The sequence below is a fragment of the Mesoplodon densirostris genome, chromosome 4 (assembly GCF_025265405.1).
Source record: "Mesoplodon densirostris isolate mMesDen1 chromosome 4, mMesDen1 primary haplotype, whole genome shotgun sequence".
Classification (NCBI taxonomy): domain Eukaryota; kingdom Metazoa; phylum Chordata; class Mammalia; order Artiodactyla; family Ziphiidae; genus Mesoplodon; species Mesoplodon densirostris.
In genome coordinates, this window is record NC_082664.1 from 87,198,360 (window position 1) to 87,218,070 (window position 19,711).

General features: G+C 55.2%; 2 protein-coding genes across 2 annotated transcripts in view; both read right to left on the reverse strand.

Annotated features, from left to right (window-relative positions):
* SPTBN5 (spectrin beta, non-erythrocytic 5) overlaps positions 1–11,380 on the reverse strand; it is a gene marked incomplete at its 3' end in the record, with an annotated part of 44,497 nt that extends 33,117 nt beyond the window's left edge. The window contains 17 exon segments of the mRNA XM_060096084.1: positions 1,034–1,243; positions 1,322–1,428; positions 1,431–1,521; positions 1,610–1,763; positions 2,021–2,253; positions 2,367–2,394; positions 2,396–2,503; positions 3,880–4,511; positions 5,362–5,393; positions 5,396–5,554; positions 5,557–5,588; positions 6,129–6,286; positions 8,304–8,420; positions 10,738–10,905; positions 11,165–11,205; positions 11,208–11,305; positions 11,307–11,380. Coding sequence (XP_059952067.1) covers positions 1,034–1,243; positions 1,322–1,428; positions 1,431–1,521; positions 1,610–1,763; positions 2,021–2,253; positions 2,367–2,394; positions 2,396–2,503; positions 3,880–4,511; positions 5,362–5,393; positions 5,396–5,554; positions 5,557–5,588; positions 6,129–6,286; positions 8,304–8,420; positions 10,738–10,905; positions 11,165–11,205; positions 11,208–11,305; positions 11,307–11,380 — 2,442 coding nt within the window.
* Positions 11,381–14,897: 3,517 nt separating this feature from the next.
* The window catches only part of EHD4 (EH domain containing 4), a 92,319-nt gene continuing 87,505 nt past the window's right edge, over positions 14,898–19,711 (reverse strand). Inside the window, exon 6 of the mRNA XM_060096669.1 lies at positions 14,898–18,993. Coding sequence (XP_059952652.1) covers positions 18,457–18,993 — 537 coding nt within the window. The 3' untranslated portion in view covers positions 14,898–18,456. The remainder of the gene's footprint in view (positions 18,994–19,711) is intronic.

Genomic DNA, 19,711 nt, shown 5'->3' on the forward strand with positions numbered 1-19,711 from the left:
AAAAGCAGTGTGTGTTAATATAACTAAGTGCTGGAGTTAAACCTCATAGCCACACAGGGAAGGATGGGGTAGAAACAGCCCTGGACCAGGAGTTGGGAGGCCTCTCCAGCAGCTGTGAGGGCAGTAATTTGGCCTCTGTGAACCTTGGTTACCTCATCTGTAGAGGTAACCAGACAACTGCTAATACACTGTGGATCTATTTTCAAAAATTGTTAATTATGTGGTCCAGGGAATAAATGCAAAGGAAAAGAGATAGCTCGACCTCGGCTAAATTAGAACCATAGACTTTTCAGACCTGGTTAGTCTGGTCCTGGTGGTCAGGACCAGAACCCCAGTCAGCTACCGACTACTCCACCAGGCCCCCTCCTAAGATACGAGGACCTGAACTGCAGCTCTGCAGGTGCATGGGACATGGCTGGGCAGAGAGAGGGCATCTGGGAAATGGAGCTTCCTTGGGATGAGGGTAGAGGGACCAAATGTGAGTGCAGGGTCTGAGGGCTGTGATTTACGCATCTTGAGCTACATGTATGGCTTCTTGAAAGACAAACCGAACTACCCACCAGGTAGGTATGTGTTTCTTTTAAAACTGGAGGTTCAATGAACTGGGGGCGGGGGTTCAGAAAGCAGTCTGGTGTAGTGATTAGGCCACCCCAAACCTAAAAAGGCCAAGTCAGGGGAGAGAGCCAAATAGGGCTGAAGGGTCACCTTAGGCCTGGTGGTGAAAGTAAAGGGACACTCCTGGGGGAAACTGATCAGTGCCTGGGAACTGGCAGGCGAAGTGAGCAACGCCAAACTACACTTCGATGGCCTCCAACCGTGAGCAGACAGGACTCCACTACCTGTGGGCGGGTCGGCAGGGGAGATGATCTGAGGAGGGGTGGGCACCTCCAAGCCCAGGGGAAGGCCAGGTCAGGGGACACAAATGCCCTCCCATTTCCACCCTCTGTGTGGCCATGGGAGAGCGGGCACAGCACGCGCATTTGTTGTCGGAGGCCCGTGGGTCTGGGTCCCTGCCCGGTCGGTCCCCGCGCACCAGGAGCGACGACGCCCGGGCTGCGGCCGCCGGCGCGGGCTCGTCCAATCGCCGCAGCTCGGCCCCAAAGACGCGCACTGCGCGCTCCAGCCGCAGGTGGCGCCACAGCAGGGCCTCAGCGGCCGCCTGGTCCTGCCCAAAGGACGTGCTCTCCGGCGCTGACCGCCGCTCCCGGAGCCACAAGGCTGCCTCCGCCACGTCGGCGAAGTACTGAGGAGGGCAGGCTGGGCACGGGCCAACCCCGCACTCCCCGCCCGGCCGCCCATTGCCCACCCGCCACCCAGCTACCTGCTGGATGGGCAGGGCCGCCTGCAGCCGCGCGCCCCGCCCCGCCGCCCGGGCCCAGAGCCTCTGCCACGCGCCCTGCACCGCCGCGGCCCGTTCCCGGGGATCCGCCGCGATCGGGGCCCGCGTGTGCCCAGGTCGCGTCCCCTCCGCACGAGATCAGTGCACACGGCCTGGTGGCGGCGGAGCTCGGCTTCTAGGGCCTGGCAGACAGCAGAGCAGGGAGCTGGGTGAGGGGAAGGGCGGGAAGGCAGGGAGAGGGGAACCGGCAGGGCGCAGGGTAGTGGGCACCTTGTGTTGCTGCAGGGCCGCAGCGATCTGGCTGAGATCCGGGCCCAGGGCAGCATCCTCCACCAGTTGTCCCCGCTCCCTCACCCAGGCTTCCTCCTCCTCACAGTTGTGCAGGAGCTCTGCCCGCTGCAGGGTCTGCTCCAGCAAGGCCCGCCTGAGGGACAGCAAGGGCCACAGAGGGGCTCGGGAAGTGATGGGGCTTGGGGAGGGGGTTCCCCAGCAGGCCCAGACACTCCCCCTTAGACAGGAGTTTTCCTTTTCCTGGATGACTCAACAGAGGAGACAGAGGCCTTGGGGATGAGGGTCAGTGTAGAGGAAGTTGCCAGACAGCACTCTTTTAAGCTGGGCAGGGGGTAATTTGGGTTACAGAAAAGTTATGGAGAGGGTAGGGGAGTTCGCGTGAGCTCTTACCGGGACCTGGCAAGAGACACCAGGCTCTGGTGGAGCTGGGCCAGCACCCTGGCCTTGGCCTGCAGCACTTCCACACTAGTGCCCAGGGAAGAATCCAGCTCCATTGTCTGGTGGGCAGGATGACTCATGTGGGCGCCATGAGCTGAGATCTAGGCCTCCAGCAGGTCATGCCCCTGAAGCAGCTCCACTACCTCTGCCAGCTGCTGCCCACAGGCCGTGGAGCTGGCCAGCACCTGGCCAGGGACAGATGAGTGGTCATTAAAGTCCCAGAGTGCTGGGTCCCTGTGAATGTCAGGGCTGGCGCATCCTGCTGTGTTTCCCAGGAATCTGCTGGTCCAGGGCCCACCTGCAGCTGGTTGAGCTGCTTGGAGGCAGTCTACTTCCTGCAGCAGGGTCAGCACAGCCTGCATGCCTGCCATCTGCTTCCTCTGCCCTTGCAGCCACGGAAGGAGCTGCTCCCAGCACTGAGTGATCTCCAACTGCCTGGGGGATGTGAGAATAAGGGTGGTACCCACTGGGCTGGGGTAAGGAAGCTACCTTGGGGTCCACAGTTGCGGGGTGGGGATTGGCTGTCCTGGAGGAGCCTGAGTACCGTGGCTGGAGCTGTGAGCATCCATCCAGTTGGGGCAGTGTCCCCGCCTTTTAGACACAGGCAGAGAAGCTGGAAGGAGGGCTTGGGAGGTTCAGGCCTTCACGGACCCCCAAGCCTTCTTTCCAGTCCTCATCTCAGGTGATAGCAACTCCATCCTTCCAGGTGCCCTGGCCAAAACCTTGATAACTCACCTTCTCATGCCCCACATCTGATCTGTGTGCAGATCCTGTTGGATTCAAAATATATGCAGGATCCCACCAATTTCTCATGACCTTCACTGCTTCTCTGGTCTGATTATTATCTCCTTCTGACTTTGCCCTTTCAGTCTATTCCTGACATGGCATCCAGAGTTATCATTGTAAAACAAAAGTTAGATTGTGTCACTCCTCTGCTCAAGCCCTGTCGTGACTGCTTATCTTTTGCTGAGTACAAACCAAGTCTTTACTGTGCCCTGCAGGGCCCAGCATGATCTCTGCCACCACCTCTCGCCTCCATACCTCCCTGACCTCAACTACAACTTGTTCACTTGGCCAACACTGGCTTCTGTGCTGTATTTCAAATATGCCACGTGTGTGCCCACCTTGGGACACTGCACTAGTAGAGTCTGTCCTCATATCTGTATGGCTTCTCACTTCTTGCTGGTCTTTGCTCAAAAGTAAACCTCCTCTGACCACCCAATATAATTCCCTCCCCCCACCTTGGCACCTCATATTCCCCTATTCTGCTTTATTATTTTTTAAAATCACTATCTCACATACTATATATTTTTTTCTGTTTTCCTTAGTAGTATGTAAGCTCTATGAAGGGAGGGATTTTTGTTTGTCCTCTTCACTGCTAAATCTCTAACACCTAGAATAGTACTTGGGACATAGTAGATACTCAATAAATGTTTAGTGAATGAATTAATAAGAGGCTATCTAGAAAGAACAGTGCTTTACCAAAAGGGATCATTTACGGATGGTGGAATTTTAGACATCAGTGGGAGCTAGATCTTTCTATTTTTATTTATTTATTTATTTAGGCCACACCTTGCGGCTGGGAGGATCTCAGTTCCCTGACCAGGGACTGAACCTGGGCCCCGGCAGTGAAAGCGCTGACTCCTAACGAATGGATTGCCAGGGAATTCCCAGGAGTTAAATCTTTTTAAAGGGAGCCCCAAACCCATAAATCATCCCTGCCTCTGTGTCCAGGAATGGACTGTGTAAAGACGGGCATGGTAGGAAGGCCCTAGCCTATTTTGAAGACCGTTCACGTGTCTGGGGCTCACCTGCAGGCCACCTCTGCCCAGCCATGGTAGTGCTCCTGCTGGAGGATGTCTGCAATCTCGGCCAGGGCCTGGAAGCACCCCTCCTGGGGCAGGATGCCAACATCCAGCATGCGCAACCTCTGGGTGGCCGCTTCCACTGTGGCCGGGCTGGCTGGTGGGGCTGCGGCCCGGTCCAGCACCTGCTCTGTGTCTGTTAGAAAGCTCTCCTGGAGGGCTGCCTTATGCTGGAAGCACCGGCCCAGGGTTTCCAACCTCTCTAGTTGCAGGAACCTCTGCTGTAGGGCCTGGCTCCACGAGGCCTCTGCCTGCTCCAGGCCTGCCCAGCTCGGGGACAGCTCTGCAGGGCCCAGGCCCTCGTGCGGCAGGAGGTGCCTGCGATTCTGGGCTCGGAGTGCCATCTGCAGCCGGAAGAGCAGTGCCTCCATGGCCCCTCGCTGCTGCAGCCTCGGTGGCTTCTCCTGGGTGCGGAAGGAGGCAAAGGCCACCAGCAGCTGGCACATGCCTGGCAGGGTGTCTGGGAAATCCCGGGCCTCCAGCTGCACTGGCTTCTCTGCGATTCACCACAGGAGGTCGGTCACCAGCTGCTCACACTGGGTCTGCAGCGCCTCTGTCTCCTGGAGCTGAAGCAGGATCTGACAGAGGGCACGGGAAAGGGTCAGGGCGGCACCTGGGAGCAGGCCCTGGAATCCAGGCTCTGGAGGCCCTCCCCTTTTGGGTGCTGACTGCCAGCCAGGCTTGCCCAGGTGGGCAGTAGCTCCTGTCCTCAGCTGAGGACACACTAAAGTGGGGTTCCTCCCAGCCCCCAGAGAAGCGGGTCTGCCGCCATTCTACACTCAGACCTGGGAGTGTGGGACCCCCTTCTGCCTTCCTCTACCTTATTTTACTCCATTTGGCCTCAACTCTGGGGGGGCTGTTCTTTTTCTGAGCCTTCTTTCCCTTCCCTGAGGCCACCACACCCCTAAAGCAGCTCAGAGTCCTTGGCCTGGATCATCTCCCCCATGTCTAGCTAAGACACCAACCCTGAGAGCAGGCCTCCCAAGCCTCAGCCTCTGCCATTGTGCCCAGGGGGTAAGAGAGCCCCCAGAAACATGGACTCAGCCCAGCAGAGCTGCACTACGTTTGTCCTTGCAGAGTCCAGCTCTCTGAGCCTTTTAATCCCATTAGGAGCTTAGCAACCTAAGAGCAGAGGGGGAAGGGGAGGGGCAGGAAGGGGCATCACCCACCTGGCTTTCCTGTGTGCCAGGCACTGTGCTTATGCTCCCTTGCACACTCATAGCAGCCTTCTATTACCCAGAATTAATTATCTATTGCCCAGGAATCATCATCTCCATTTTACAGAGGGAGTGCAGTAAAGTTAGGTGCCACAGCCAAGGCCACACAGCGAGGAAGGGGCAGAGACAGCCTTCAAACTCGGGTGTGTCTGACTCCGGAGCCCATGTTCACCCCACCTCTCCTCGATGCCACCTTCCCTTTGTTACCAACCTTCGCGAGTCTCCTCTGGACAGTCTGCCCTGGTGCAGGTGGGAGAGGTGGTGGCAGTAGAAGGAGACGTGAGTCATGACGGAGCGCTCATCGGGCTGTAGGGCCACCACGTCCTCGGGGTCCAGCAGCTGAGCGATGCCCAGCTCCTGCTCAGCCACATGGAAAGCACAGTGGAGGTGGTGCAGTGGGCGTTGGGACGCAGGGAGCCGTAGTGAAGCAGATCTGGCCTGGGCAGAGAGCAGGCAGGGCTCTTTACCAGAGTCAGTGACTGCTTGGCTTTAAGTGGACTTGTTAAAAAGGCAAACCAGCTCCTATTGGTCATTCATACCTTTCAGTGCATTAGTTTTCCCCTGATGAGTATCTGAGACCCCGGCTGAAGGAATAGGGCTCGGAGAGGGGAGGATGAATTTTGCTCAGGGGTCAGGCTCCTGGGTAGGGGAGGAAGCTCCAAAAGGTCAGGTGCTTGCCAGGGAGAGGAAAGAAAAGAGAATCAGGGGCACAGAGAGTGGAGGAAGGCAGGGTCAAAGGCAAACCTGGCCAATTCCACGGAAGGGGGTAGGGGTATCACAGACCGGGGCCTCAGCTGTTAGCTGTCTTTATCTCTGTGCCCAGCGCAGGGGCCAGAGGGACATGGGAGAATGGGTGGGTTGAGGACCCAAGTCCTGGAGCAGTTGGCTCAGCAGGTAGAGGCCTCCCAGAAGGAAGCCAAGGGCTGCCTCAGGCCAGGCCAGGGTCCAGAGGCGCTGGGTCCCCTCCCTCATGCACACCTGTGGGCGTGGATGAGGGCACTGAAGCCGAGCCCATCACTCCAGCTGCGGGAGAAGTCAGTGATGTTGGCGTTGGCGTAGCCGGCCGTCTTCCACTGGCACCAGAGCAGCAGAGCCTCCTTGGCAGACAGCAGGGCTGTGCTGGCCCCAAACTCCTCCTGGAAGGACAGAGCAGCGGGTCACCATGCAGGGACAGGTGGGGTGGGGCAGCAGAGCCCGCAGGCCACGGGAGAGGCAGGCTGGGCATGCTGTGATCCTGCCCTCCCACCTGGAGCATCTGACTGTACTCGCTTTCACTCGTGCTGGGGAGGGAATGGGGGTGCGAGAGAAAGATTGTCCTTACAAAGAAGTGGAGTGCTTGAAATCTGTCACCTCTGAGCAGCTGGCTTTGAGTCGCAATTGGTGACAACAGCAGCAGTAAGTCCCTTTTCTCCAGCCTTTCTGATGGGCCAGGCACTGTGCTAACCTACCCTGGGATGCACAGAATTGAGTCTGGGCTTCATTAGACCGGCTCCTGGTCAACACGGGTTTTCTGCCAACCAGCCACCGGCCTGCACATGTGGCTCTCCACCCAGCACAGCCCTCAGAGGTAGGCACTATTAGTATTTACATTCTAAGGATGGCATATGAGGTGCAGTAAGAGAGGTCAGGAAGTTGCCCTGGGTTCCCCAGCTGATAGGGAAGGGTCTCTCTTGATCCAGAAACATCTGACAGAGCCCATCTCTGACATGGGGAGCCCACCTGTCTGCCCCCACAATGCCTCATGTGATGGCTTCTTCAGACTGGGAAATGACCATCTATAACTGGTTTCAGTCTCCTGGATAATTTCCTTTATTCTGCTACTCTCGGCTTCCACCTGCCCCCACTCCCGGCCCCATCCCTCTTCCACTCAGTGCTCCTTTCCCTTCTTCCTGGCTCCACCTCTTTCCCTGCCTTCCATTCCTCGTCCCTGTCTGGCCCTCAGTGGTCCTCCCCTTCCATCCACTCCCTCCCTCGCCCCTCACATCCCAGAGTCCCCATCTCCTTTTCCCTTGACGCTTCCTCTCCTTTTCTCCCCTCTACCAACTCCTGTTTATAAACTCAGAATGTTAAAGCACAGCAGGCTGCATTTCCTTCCCTGCCCTTTGGGCCCCGGAGCTTGGGTAGGAAGGACAAGTGAGCAGCAGCGCAGGGGAGGGGAGGGGGAAAGAGCTTCAGGGCCTGGAGCTGGGCTCTGCCACAGCCAGGCCAGGTCCAGGTCTCCTGAGTGGCTGGGCTAGGCTAGCAGACATGAACCAGGAGAGATTCTGGGGTGAGCACGTGCGGGTGTGAGGTCAGCCTGGTGCCAGACATGTCTGAGTTTTGCAGGGAGCAGAGCCTGCGCTGGCGGCGGACAAGAGAGCCGGTTGGTTGGTTGGTGGCCGGTCAGGGGATGATGTGGACTTGCTGTTCCCAAGGGAAAGGGTGGCAGGGGCACCTGGAACTGGCCTTGGGGGCGGGGGAGGGGAGTGTGGCTTCCTGGAAGGGCTTGAGGTCAGTTAGAAATTCATCCATCCATCCATTCGCCACATACATGCTAGGCTCTGGGGATGTAGCCCAAATCTCTGGCTTCTTTTCATTAGGATTTCATTCTCCAGGTTTGCTTTCCTAACCTACTAGAATCAAGTTTTAGATGGGGTTTTAGAAACCATGAAACTATGAAAATTGATAAATATAAGGACTTTATGTGTTTACTCTTTCTGATCCAGCTGTGGGAAAACAAGAGGTAGAATGGAGGAAGATGGGGGACCATCTCTTTGGTTTTCAGGATCCTGGGGATTTGGAAACCTGCAGGGCTGGGGCTCCCTCTATATGTTTAATTTCCCCCAACAATACATTAAGGGGTAATGAAAGTTACAGGATTTCAATGCCCTGTAACAAATTGGGGGTGAAAGATGGGTGGTGGGCACATACCTTGACCCCCTCACTAGTGAATGACTCGTCCCAGATCAGGCTTGAAGCCTGTGAATCTAGTTCTCACTTCAGCATATTACAGTCTCTCTGACATTCTGACTTCTTTGCCCACGGTGGAAGAGTGAATAGTAGTTGTGTGGACGCCAAGGATCCGTTGTGGGGATCCTAACAGTTGGGTACAACTACTCTGTCCCCAGGGCCCTGAGGTGAGGCCAGGGCTGGGCACTGGGGGCTGAGACATACCCTGTCCAGGGAGATGTGGGAAATCTGGAAACACAGAATGATGACCCAGATGAGTCCCAGGATGAGCATCTGGTCTCCATCCACGATGTTCTCTGGCTCAATGAGGGGTGCTGGCGCCTGTGGGCAAAGTTGACTGGGCTCAGCTGCAAAGCCCATATACCAGAGAAGACTCGTAGTAACCAAATGTCCAGGGGGCTGGCTGCTGGATGGGAAGGTTCTGGAGTCTGTCCTGCCCTAGGAGATCCCCAGGGGAGAAGCAGGCAGGCACAAGGCCAGGCAAGTAAAGCCTTTCTAAGTGGTTGGGGCTTTGGTCCCAAGCCCCCTTAGGTAAAGTCCCAACATGGTGAGCTGGGCTGGACCACAGGAGCAGGAGGACTCCCCACGCATGGGCTACAGGTAAACCCGGGCCAGGATCAGTGGTTCAGCTACGGAGGTTGAAATGAAGAGTCGTAAAAGTCAATGTATGAGCTCAATAGACAGCATCGACTGTCTGCCTCCACCACCCAGGGCATCTGGGGATCTCCAGTGAGTGCTTGGGTCCCTGGCTCACATTTGAATCTCAGCCTTCTTCATCAGTGTTCCATCTCCTGTTAAACATTCAGATTCCCAAGCTCCACCCAATCAGACTCTCTTGGACCAGGGCCCAGGGATTTGTATTTGGACGAACACCTCAGTGGTTCTTATGTGCACTGAAGTGGAGAACCTGCTGACCTAGATTTTGCCACTTGGACAGGAAGGGTTGAATCAAGGAGAGAAAGGAACAGAATAAACATGAAAGTCGCATGTGGCTTGGGCCCCTTCACCCTCTGGCTCCATCCTCCTCTTTCAGACCCCATGTCTCTAAGACCCATGGGATTCTTGCAGCTCCCTGAGATTCTAAGCTCAGTCCTTGGGGCTTTTGTACTGGCTATCCCTGCTGTCTGAAAATATTATTCCCCCAGAGAGTTCCATGGCTATTTCCTTCTCTTCCTTTAAGTCTTTACTCAAATGCTACTCTCTCAATGAGGCCTACCCTGGCCACCTTTTAAAAAATCTTCCCGATTTTGTGTTTAGTGACGTCATGGTAGGGGTATGAAGGCCTCAGAAATCAGCAAATGCTACAAACCAGGGATTTTATCTGCCCCCTTCCCCTCAACTCCCCAGCCCAGATAGCTGATTGTTAAACATTTACCAGCATATTGCTGATCTGGGTTCAAATAAACTGTCTCCCCTGAAACTGTAGGGCCCCTATGCTCAGGTCTGGGCTTTGTGACATGCAGTACCCAGCACAGGGCAAGGGCTCCAGAAATGAGTGCACCCCACGTTCTGCTACTTATTAACTGTGTGCTGGGGGCCCAAGTTTGACCATAGCTGCCTTATATATATGGTGGAGACAAGGCTGTCACCTTCAGAGGTTACGTATCAGTGACATGCTGTGTCTCGAAGCTTGAGGGGAGCTGCATAGCCTCTGACAAGGGCTGTGGGGCTTGCACCCTCCCCAGGTTCCCAAGAGGAGGTGGCTGGCTCACAGGCCATTGTCCCTGGGATCAAGTAGGGCCTGGCATTGTGTGGCCGGTAGCTTTCTGCTCTTCTGTGCACCCAGGGACCGCAGTGCTCCTGTCTTGTTGCTTTGGCTTCTCACCTTCCTGGCCTCCCTTCAGCAGGCCAGGCTCGCAGAGGGCCTGGCTGTGACCTCCATTCCAGGACTTAGGCTCAGCCCAGACAGTCCCACCTGTGACTTCTTAGCCTCCAGGGGCAGCCACCTCAGTACCCGAGGCCAGGAGCCCTTGGGCCTCCCAATTCCTGCTTCTCAATATAAATGACCCCTGCACAGCCAGCCCCCTGACACTGGCCGTGAGGGTCCCTCTGTGTCCCTGGAGCTCCTGTCTCCTTTTAGAGACTATTTCTTTGGCCTGTCCCTTTCTCTCAGGGTCCCTCCTGTTTGCTTAGGTCCCTCCCTGCTGTCTGGTCCAGCTTCTCCAAGGTAGCCCTGCATCTCCTTCCTCCACTGCCTGGCTCAGTGTCCGAGGCTCTTCCCCTGTGTCTGACCTTCCCTCACCCCTAGGGACCCCTAGCCAGGATCTGCTGGCCAGTTGACTGTGGGTCTGCCTGGTAAATAATTTCCTTATTTATGAAAAGAGAAGGTTAAGAGTGCACTGAATCTTTCAGCTTAGACTCCACAATCTCTCATTACAGTCAATGGCATATTCCATTTCCACCCACTGGGGATGATGGCTGTTCCACTTCAGCCAGTGGGTGTTCTCTAAACTGGGAGAACTGTGCAAGGAAGGGTTTTGCTTCCTGGACCTCTGTATTGCAGTTGCTCCTCCTGGATCCCAGCTCCAGATCCTCTGCTCTGCCCTGTGGGCAGCCCAGGAAAGATGATCTAGTCATCCAGTCTGTCCCCACTGCCCACCCCAGCACCATGCTCAGAAGCCCTCTCCCCAGTGCCCACCTTGGCCCTGAGGAAGGCCAGAGCTCGGCTGCTGTTCTCTAGGAAGTGTATGCACATGTGGCCCCAGTTGGGGGGTGGCAGGACATCCCCCAAGATGAGCTCCAGCAGCCACAGCAGGTGGGTGCCATCATCCAGCTCTGTGTACAGGTTCTGAATCTTGATGCCCACCTGGGCATGGAGCAGGCATGGGAGAGGATGGAGAAGGCACAGGGTCAGCATAACCTCACCTGTCTGCCCCATTCCTGGACCTGGGCTATGCAGCCCAGAGCATCTGCCTTGAGGAAGGAGCATTGGCCTCAGCTGTGCTTCGGGGTCAAAAGAAGTGGCCTCAGCCAGATGACCTCATAGTCAGTCCCCCAGGGTCCACTGGCCAGGGAGCTGGGGAGACAGTAGAGATGGGCTGTGGGGCATGCCCAGCTACACTCACCTGGCCGTGCTGGAAGATATTGTTGATCCACTTGGTGAAGTCTTCTCCTGCATCTGCATGTGCTGTGCCTGCAGCTTGCGAATGTGGCCCATCTCATACGCAGAGTCTGTGGTGGGACTGGACTGGGAGAGCGGTCCAGGGCTCTGACCCTGGCCTCCTGCTTCACGTGCCTGTAGCCCCAAGGAACTTCTGGGGCTTGTGGGGCTGACCAGCCATCAGGCCTGGAGCTCTCTGGGGATGAGGGGCCACTGGACATTTCCCTAAGCTGGGGACGTTGGGGGCATGGAGGTTGGGGGAGGACTGTGGATACTGATGACTCCCTGGGAGTGGGGGCCCCTCCGTGCCAGACAGTCCCACATTTGGTGGGTGGTTGCAGCTTGGAACCTAGCCAGGTAAGGTCTGGTCCTTCTGGCTGGTGTCCTGAACTTGAATGGCCCAGGGCCCCTTTTGTCCCATCCCACTTTCTAAATTCTTCTTCTAGAACTCCTGCTGCCAGAGGTTTCTCCTGGGCCACAGCGTTTGGCTGCTGCTCCTTGGGACGAAAAGGGCAGGTGGAAGGAAAACGGGAAACTACTTACCTTGGTGATGTGCAGGCCCTGGGAGGAGACCTGGCTGGATGGTCGGAGATGGCAGATAGGAGGGGCTGGGCGGGGAGGGAGAGACATCAGGAGAGGCCGAGCCTGCAGCTGGGGCCGCGCCATGGCCCTCCTCTTGGGCCAGCAGGGCAGGGGTGACAGCACACAGCCGGCATTGTTCTCCCACCTGCCGCAGGGCATGGCCCAGACTGAGGGGGCGGCTCAAGAATGCTCCAGATCAATTGCTCCAGGGTTTCCTCCTTCATCATCCCCCGTTGCAAATGCCTTCAGCATCAGGTGGGGGTCCTGGCTCCCAAGACGCAGAGGCCCATGGGATGGTCTCCAGTCGGCTCCAGGTGGGAGCACCATGGGGGCACTGCAGTCCAGGTACAAGGTGCCACAGGGCAGAGCCTCTGGTCAGAGCTTCTGCACCCACTTCCGGCAGGCTGGGGCTGCCCTTCTGCACCCCTGCAGAGCCTCTCCGTGAGCACCCACAGGGGCGGGGATGGGAGCGAGCCCGCTGGGCCATGGCCCTCGCATCCTCTCCTGGGGGACGCACCACAGACACACCACAGACTCGGACCAAGGCTGGGCTTTCCAGGCCCTGACGGAAATGCACCTAACCCAGCCCAGGGCTGCAGGGTGGTACTCCCTCAGGGCTGGGGCCACTTTCTGAAGGGGGTTCCCCCTGGGAAGGGGTAACCCGCAAAGTCCGTGGGAACGACAGAGCCTCCTCCAGAGTTGGAGACACGGTGTTCACTCTTTGGGGCCCCAGTGAGGTCCCAGCACCTGTGCTCCCTTGGCACTGGCTAGGCCTGAGGCTCAGAGGTGGGGGCTGTGGGGGAGCCCCTCCCCTCCCCCCTCTCCCTCCCCTCCCCTCCCTCCTCTCCCTCCCCTCCCTCCCTCCCTCCCCTCCCCCTCTCCCTCCCCTCCCCTCCCTCCCTCTCCTTCCCTCCCTCTTCCTCCCCTTCCCTCCCCTCCCCCTCCCCCTCCCCTCCCTCCCTCTTCCTCCCCTTCCCTCCCCTCCCCCTCCCCTCCCTCCCTCTCCCTCCCTCCCCTTCCCTCCCCTCCCCCTCCCCCTCCCCTCCCTCCCTCTCCCTCCCTCCCTCTTCCTCCCCTTCCCTCCCCTCCCACTCCCTGCTACCTTGGACCGCATGCCAGAAGGAGAGTGAGTTCTAGTTCAGGTGGCTTCACAGAACAGTCTGGTTACAGACACCGGGCTGGGCTGTGTGTCTGGGTTCATCCGCCCAGCAGCCCCAGCAACACTTCAGGGAGGCGTCCCTGACAGCCCAGGCCGGTGAGAGGAGCAGTGGCCATAGCCTGCCCTTGAGAGCTGGGCAGGACCCATCACACCTGAACCCCAGCCTGTGGCTGGAAGCGAGGAGCATGCTGCTCTTGAGTGAGGGCTTCTCCCCTGTATCCGAGAGGAGCCTCCACCCCTGCTGTCCTCTCTGTGAGGTCCCTCCTGCCACTGACTGCTTCCTGGCACTAGGGATGAACCTGAGCTTCTTCCTCCCCCCAGCCCCAGGTCCAGTCAGGTACCAATGGCTGTTGCTGCTGTGCCCCGCAGCGAGTGCTCCACAGTGCACCCCCACCCGGTTACTCCCACTGACCCTGCAGGTCCTCGTCACTGTCCCCAGTTCATCACCCTGCCTGCATGTCAGCTGACGCCCGGCCCAATGTGCCTTCCCAGAGCAAGACTCCCTATTGCCTGGTCGGGACCAGAGGTTTCCTGCCCAATTAAAATCCTGCTCCTTCTAGGAAGTCCCCCCTCCTCCCACCTCTGTAAGCTTGTTTCACCTACTGTTAAGAGCCTTGGCCCACAGCATCCCATGTGATGTGACCACAAGAGGACAGGATGGAGCTGCATGACACTTTGTACACGGATCTCAACAAAAGTGGTTGTATTTGAGGTTGTTGAGCAGGGCTACGTAACTGCTCTTCTTTCTCCCTAGTTCAACTGCAGTAAAGCCACTGCACATGCTGCCAGGATCAGCTCCTCTTGTGCCGTGACTGATAGCAGCCCCTGTTGAAATGAGAATCCCTGCTGGTCAGTACAGTTCTGGAATATTTGTGCTGCAAGTAACTAACTGAAATTTCAAGTCAAATGGGTTTAAATGATATAAAGGGAATGTACTGGTCCACATAACTGAAAAGGCTGGCAGGAGGAGGACTTCAGGTAAGGTTTGATCCAGCAGCTCAAATGATGCCACCACAGGTGTGGATTCCCTTAGTCTTTCTCAGTGCCTTCTTTATCTTCACGCTCCACAGGGTGGTTGCTGTCAGCCTAACCTCACTCCTCTGCTTCCAGCACCGCTGGGCACTTCTCTCAATGCTATTTATATTGTTGCATCAATAGGCTCACTTCTTTGCACTGCATGGTTCAGAAAAGAGAGAACATCTCTCCCAAGAGTTGGAACAGAAGTCTGAGGGGCCTGGCTCTCATAGACACATGTCCATTCCTGAACAATTTCTGTGACCAGGCAGATGAAATACTCTAATTGGCTCAAGACAATCAGGACCCATCCTGGAAAGAAGGGGTGGGGTCTATCTCCCCAAACCTCATGCCTCAGATTGAGGGTGGAGAAGTGGAGAGTGGTCTGCAAAGGAAATTCCAGGTCTGGATCACCAAAAGGGTAGATGCGTGCAAGTGTGACAACTCCAGATGTCTACTATGGGTGGTCCAGACCTGTGAGGCATGCCAAGAGGCTGGAGCAGTGCCAGCCAGCCAAGGGCTGCACCCTAGCACTACTGCACCCTCAGGTGCTCGGGCCTGCCTCAGCGCCAGACAGGGGACATCTCCTGTGAGTGCTCAGTGATGCCCTGTCCTCAGCCTCGGAAGGATCTCCTCCACGGTCCCCTCCAGTCTTGGTTTCCAGTCACTCTCAGTTGGGGTGTGAGCCTCCCTTGGGGCCTGCTCCCAGACCTGGTCCCTGCCCACAGTGGATGGAGCTGCTTTCCTGCTGAAGAAGCCCGAGTCTACCACCCAGGGAAGATGCAGGAAGAGTCAGGGGTCACAGGGATGGTGTGCAAAGGGGCACACCCTCCCCTTAACTCCTCTGCCTCGTTTCAGAATGGTTCCAAGGGATCCCTGCTTTATTCCTGAGACAGCTGGCACACAGTTAACTGAAAAACCAGAGCCAATGGGAAAAAAGTAGTGATTTTTTTCAGAAGTTTATTGATCAGTAGACTGGGTCTTTTTTTGACAATTCTAAACAAGATTACAAAAAAACAGAAGCATTGTGTATTAATTGCATTGGCTAATTGACACGTCGCCTGGTATACTCTTAGATTCTGCCCATGTTTACCTGGAAAAACACAGTGGTTGTCTGTCCTAAGAAAGTTATTTGTCACATTCCATGGAATGGAATGGAAATAAACAGTGCCTCCTTAAATACTTTCCTTATCTCCAAGGCAATCTGTCCAGGGTATTGTTCTGGGCATCAAAAAGGAATGTAGCCATAAAGCGGGAAGGTTCTGGTGGTGGCTGTCAGGCCATGACTCTGGTGGTTAAACCCCATCCTAGGCGGCAGGCTCCAGTACAAGACATTCCCAGTGTGGTACAGGGGCGGCCCCCCGAGACCCAGCAGACATAGCAAAGGACCGTGGTCCGGACAGTGGGGCCAGGGCTCTGCTGAAGCCTCTCCTGCGGGCTTGTAAGGCGGGCAGCGGTTGGGGGAGAGCACGAGGCCTTTGGCTTCTCCTCACATGCTCTCTGACCCACCTGGACACCAGTCCCATGAGATGGAATAAGAATCCAACTCCTTAAGGCCCACAGCTCTGTGGGAGGAGTCACAGCCCCCAATCCAGGCATTATTGCTGCATGATGACAAGTGTTCTGGAGAAGCCACTCCAGCCCTGGAGAAGTGAAAGCCAACTGAATGCCTGGCCCTCCCCACAGAAGAGCAGCCCCAACCCGGGTCATCCAAGTGTGTGTGACGAGGAAAGAATCCACGTAGGACGCCAAGCGGGTTGGGCATCAGCATGTGGCCGCGGAGCTGGGGGGTCTCGGCAGGTCTCTGTGCAACGCTTCTGTACAGACGGGTTCAGGAGGGCCTCACCAGCAGGCTCACAGTTTGGAAGTTGACTTCGGGAGGGGTAGGCAGAAGTTTTCATTTTTTTCCCCCTAAACTCAAGACTGCAGAGGTTTTTGTTGTGCGATACCGTGTGCTGTACAGAAAATAGACTCAAGAGTCTTAGGTTTTCTTCTGTGAAATCATGGAGAGCATGAAGATAGTTTCAGAGTTCTGGAGTTTACCTACTTCCACGTCCCCCGCCCCATCCGTGAGCACTCTGCAGAGGGGGTACTTGGACAGTGGGGCGGTGCAGAGAGGACAATACGGTTGGTCAAGGTGCCCAGATCCCAAGGGCTCCGTGTTCCCGGCCCTGCTGCATGGGGATCAGGGGATAACGGGTGTTTTGGACACGGACTTGAGGAACTCTGTGTGGGTCCTAGGATGATATGGGTCCTCGCTTGGCCCCCATCCCTAATGTCTTCCAGTGTTTTTCTTTCCAATCAACTATTTACGATGGGTGACTTCAGGTTTTAAGAGAAGATATTGAGAAAAATGGACATGTGACTTCCTTTTTCTTCCTTTTTTCTCAGCATTCAGCTGCCAGATGTTCTCCCACCAGAGGTCATGGGGGTGGGGTGGGGATCACCCATGAGGTGCTTCCATCCACGTAGAACCAGAAACCTCCTCTGCTGCTCTTCTGAAGCAGTATTCCTCTACATCCATATATAGACAAAACTTGCCCGTAGGTACATATATACACATTAACAAGTGGCCAAAATACATACTCTTGTGACATACGTGTATATATTTATCTTTATATATGACAACTGAGCTGAGTTAAAGAAGATGATTGTGAATGGAAATCATCTAACCTTGGCATCTCTATACCTTTGGACAAATGAACTAACTCTCTCTCCTCCTCTCTCAATCTTGCCCTCTGCTGGATCCACTGTGCTTACACGTCTGTGTGGTCCTCGTGCGTTCACAGAACTATCTGCTCAGATTACAGTACTGGAATTACAAATGTCTCTTTTCTATGTGTCTAATTAATTTAAAAGTACTCATTAAGACTAAAACCATGTTATGCATTTACTTCTCTTAAAACTAAATTATGTAGAAAGTAAGCTAGGGAGTCTGAGGGCTGGCATCTGGATAAATGCTTCTCTAAAGTAAACATTTTCTTAAGTCTGCTGTTCTGCCCCGGATGTCGCAAGTGACACCAGGAAAAAAAAAAAAAAACGAGTGTTTTGGAAGACTTAGGTGTGACTGTTTGGATTTCATTCATGTTTGGTGCCAGCAGGGTCCCAGGCTATGCAGCCATCACAACAGTGATGAAATATCATGTCTCTCTTATTGCATAAATAATGGTGAAAGGCACCTGCATCCCCCAGCTGGAGCCCACATAGTTGGGAGGGTGACCTCCACTGGACACAGGCATTTGGGCGAGTGGTCCAGAGAGGTTCACACAGGGCACCCAGGGAGGGAACATCAGGAACTGATGTACAGGTAAGGGCCCAGATCCTACCTCGTGAGGCATTCATGGTATGAACCACACAGTCTTTTGAAGAAAAGGCTTTATATGAAAGATTGCATATTGTTTCTGTATAAAGGACTTTATCCTTTATATAGAAACCATATTTAAAAAACTAGTCATAATAAAAATGCCTATTTTTTTATAAAAATAGTGTCTAATGCTAGTAGACTTACCTCTTCTACCTGACAGGCAGCTTGGGCTGGCCCCCCATCCCCTCTGTGGCCACAGGGCCAAGACACTGCACACACCAAGCCATGTTTTTTCTGGATTTAAATCCTGCCATTGACCAAGGAGCCTTGGGGACGTGTAACCACGCTTACTGACGACTGGGGAGAACCACCTCTTTTCTTACTCTAGTTTAAGTATGATAAACTTTGCTACAACCTATTGCCAGACAAGTAAAGCTAATCTTCAGATTTCAACGTGACTTGAAATGAATACTAGAACTCTTGCCAGGGGTTAATAAAGGTTGTGATTTCCAAATTTCTAACCAAACTTTGCTGGGAAGGCCCCAAGGGTGGGGGAGCCCTGGGAGGGCCGGCCAGCAGGCGCTGGGATGGATGCTCTCTGCGGCCTGGCTGTGGGCTCTGCGGGCCTACAGAAGGGACGGGGACATGCAGAAATGGTGCGTCTTCCTCTCAGAGCTGGGACAGCAGTCTTCTCTTTGGTAGACAGTTTGGAGAGAACAGAAACCTTCTCAGCTGTTTTTTTTTTTTCACTCTAAATAGAGCAAGAGACAAAATAAACAAGCTCATCTTTGCTGCTTCCCGGTGCCCTCTGAGCGACAGCCAGGTTCAAAATGATGGACAGTCCAGTGAAGCCCAGCAGAGCCCCCAGCTGACACCCCGTGGCTCCTGGGATTCCACATCTGGGCTTCTCCAGGCTTTGGAGGACTCCTTGGACAATTTCCCTTTCTTCTCAACGCTTCCACCCCTGTATCCACCCCGTCCCCCCAACATTTTCATAGAAACTCTGGGAATTTTAAGGTGAAAGGATCTCATCTAGTGTCCAGTGTCTGCCCTCCCCGTTCTACAGATGGGGAAACTGAGGCACAGAGAGGGCAGTGTCTCACCCAGGGTCGCTCAGTGAGTCAGTGGCAGCGTGGGCCTCCGGCCCAGGCCCCCCAATTCTAGCCCCACACCGCCCTCCCTGTGTGCAGCCTGCCCCTCAGTCGGCCTTCAGCAAGGATTTCCTGTGGGAGGGCGGCACGAGGTGCGGGGGCAGGATGTTGGGCAGCTCGTAGCCATCGAGCTTGATCTTGATAAGGTGCTTGGCCAGTGCGAATTCCTCCTCGTCCAGCATGCCGTCGCAGTCACAGTCGGCCAGCTTCCAGATCTTGCCCAGGACGCTGTTGGGCAGCTTGGAGGTCACCATCTCCTTCTTGGCGTTGACGCCCGATATCTTGCCGTTGATGGGCGACAGGGTGTAGAAGAGCTCATCGTAGACAGGCTTGTCTTTGGCCACAACCCACTCCTCCTCATCGGCACCCTCCTTGGCGCCCTCCCCGTAGCCCTGGTTGAAGGGGCCCTCGGCCGTGCCGTCGAAGGCACCGCCCTGCACCAGCTGCGTGGGCATGTTCGTCTCCTCCTGGCTGATGAGGCTCATCAGGGAAGAGATCTTGTTGCTCAGCATGTTGTCCACGGCCTCGATCAGCTTGGGCTTCAGCGAGTGGAATTTGGTGAAGTCATAGGTCTCAAGCTGTTCCTGGAAAAGGAGAAACCACAGATTTGGTTAACGTCCTCCCTGCAGGAAGCAAATGAGGAGAGGGATGGCTGGAGGGGACGAATGCTCCCTTAAAGCAGGCAGCCCATACTCTGGGCTGTCCAGGGCTCTCTCTCTTTGGTGGGGTCCCCCCATCCGAACCCACCAGACATAGGAGTGGCTTTTGGAACAAGAGACAAGATGCATGGGATGCAACATTTTCCTACGGTAGCTAATCTGGGCTGGCAGTGGCATGAGGGACGGTGATCCCCTAGGGCTTTGAGACAAAATTCCTTCACCCTTTTTAAAAAAAAGCACTCTAGAGATCTACTATTTTATCTTTTAAAGTATTTTACATACCTTACATACTTCAGCTGATTTTCACAACAATGCTGGGAGTCAGGAAGGGCAGGTGTTAATAACCCCATTTCACAGAGAGCACAAGGGGTGTCCTGGCGGAGTCAAGACAATAGCCCATGCCTCCTGCCGCTCGACTAGCCTCTGTGCTGTAACATGAAGCTGCGACAGAGCTGTCAGTAGAACTTATTTAGGTAAAATGATTATTTAAAGACGATGTTGATCAGTTAAAAAAATGTAGTTTAGGGTACAAATAGGTACAGGTTGAAACTGGAAAGAAAGAGAGGAATAGGGATGGGAAGGGCAAGTATAAATGCAGCCAGTAGAGCTGAGAAGGACTAGCGTGGTCAGGGCAGGTCTTGGC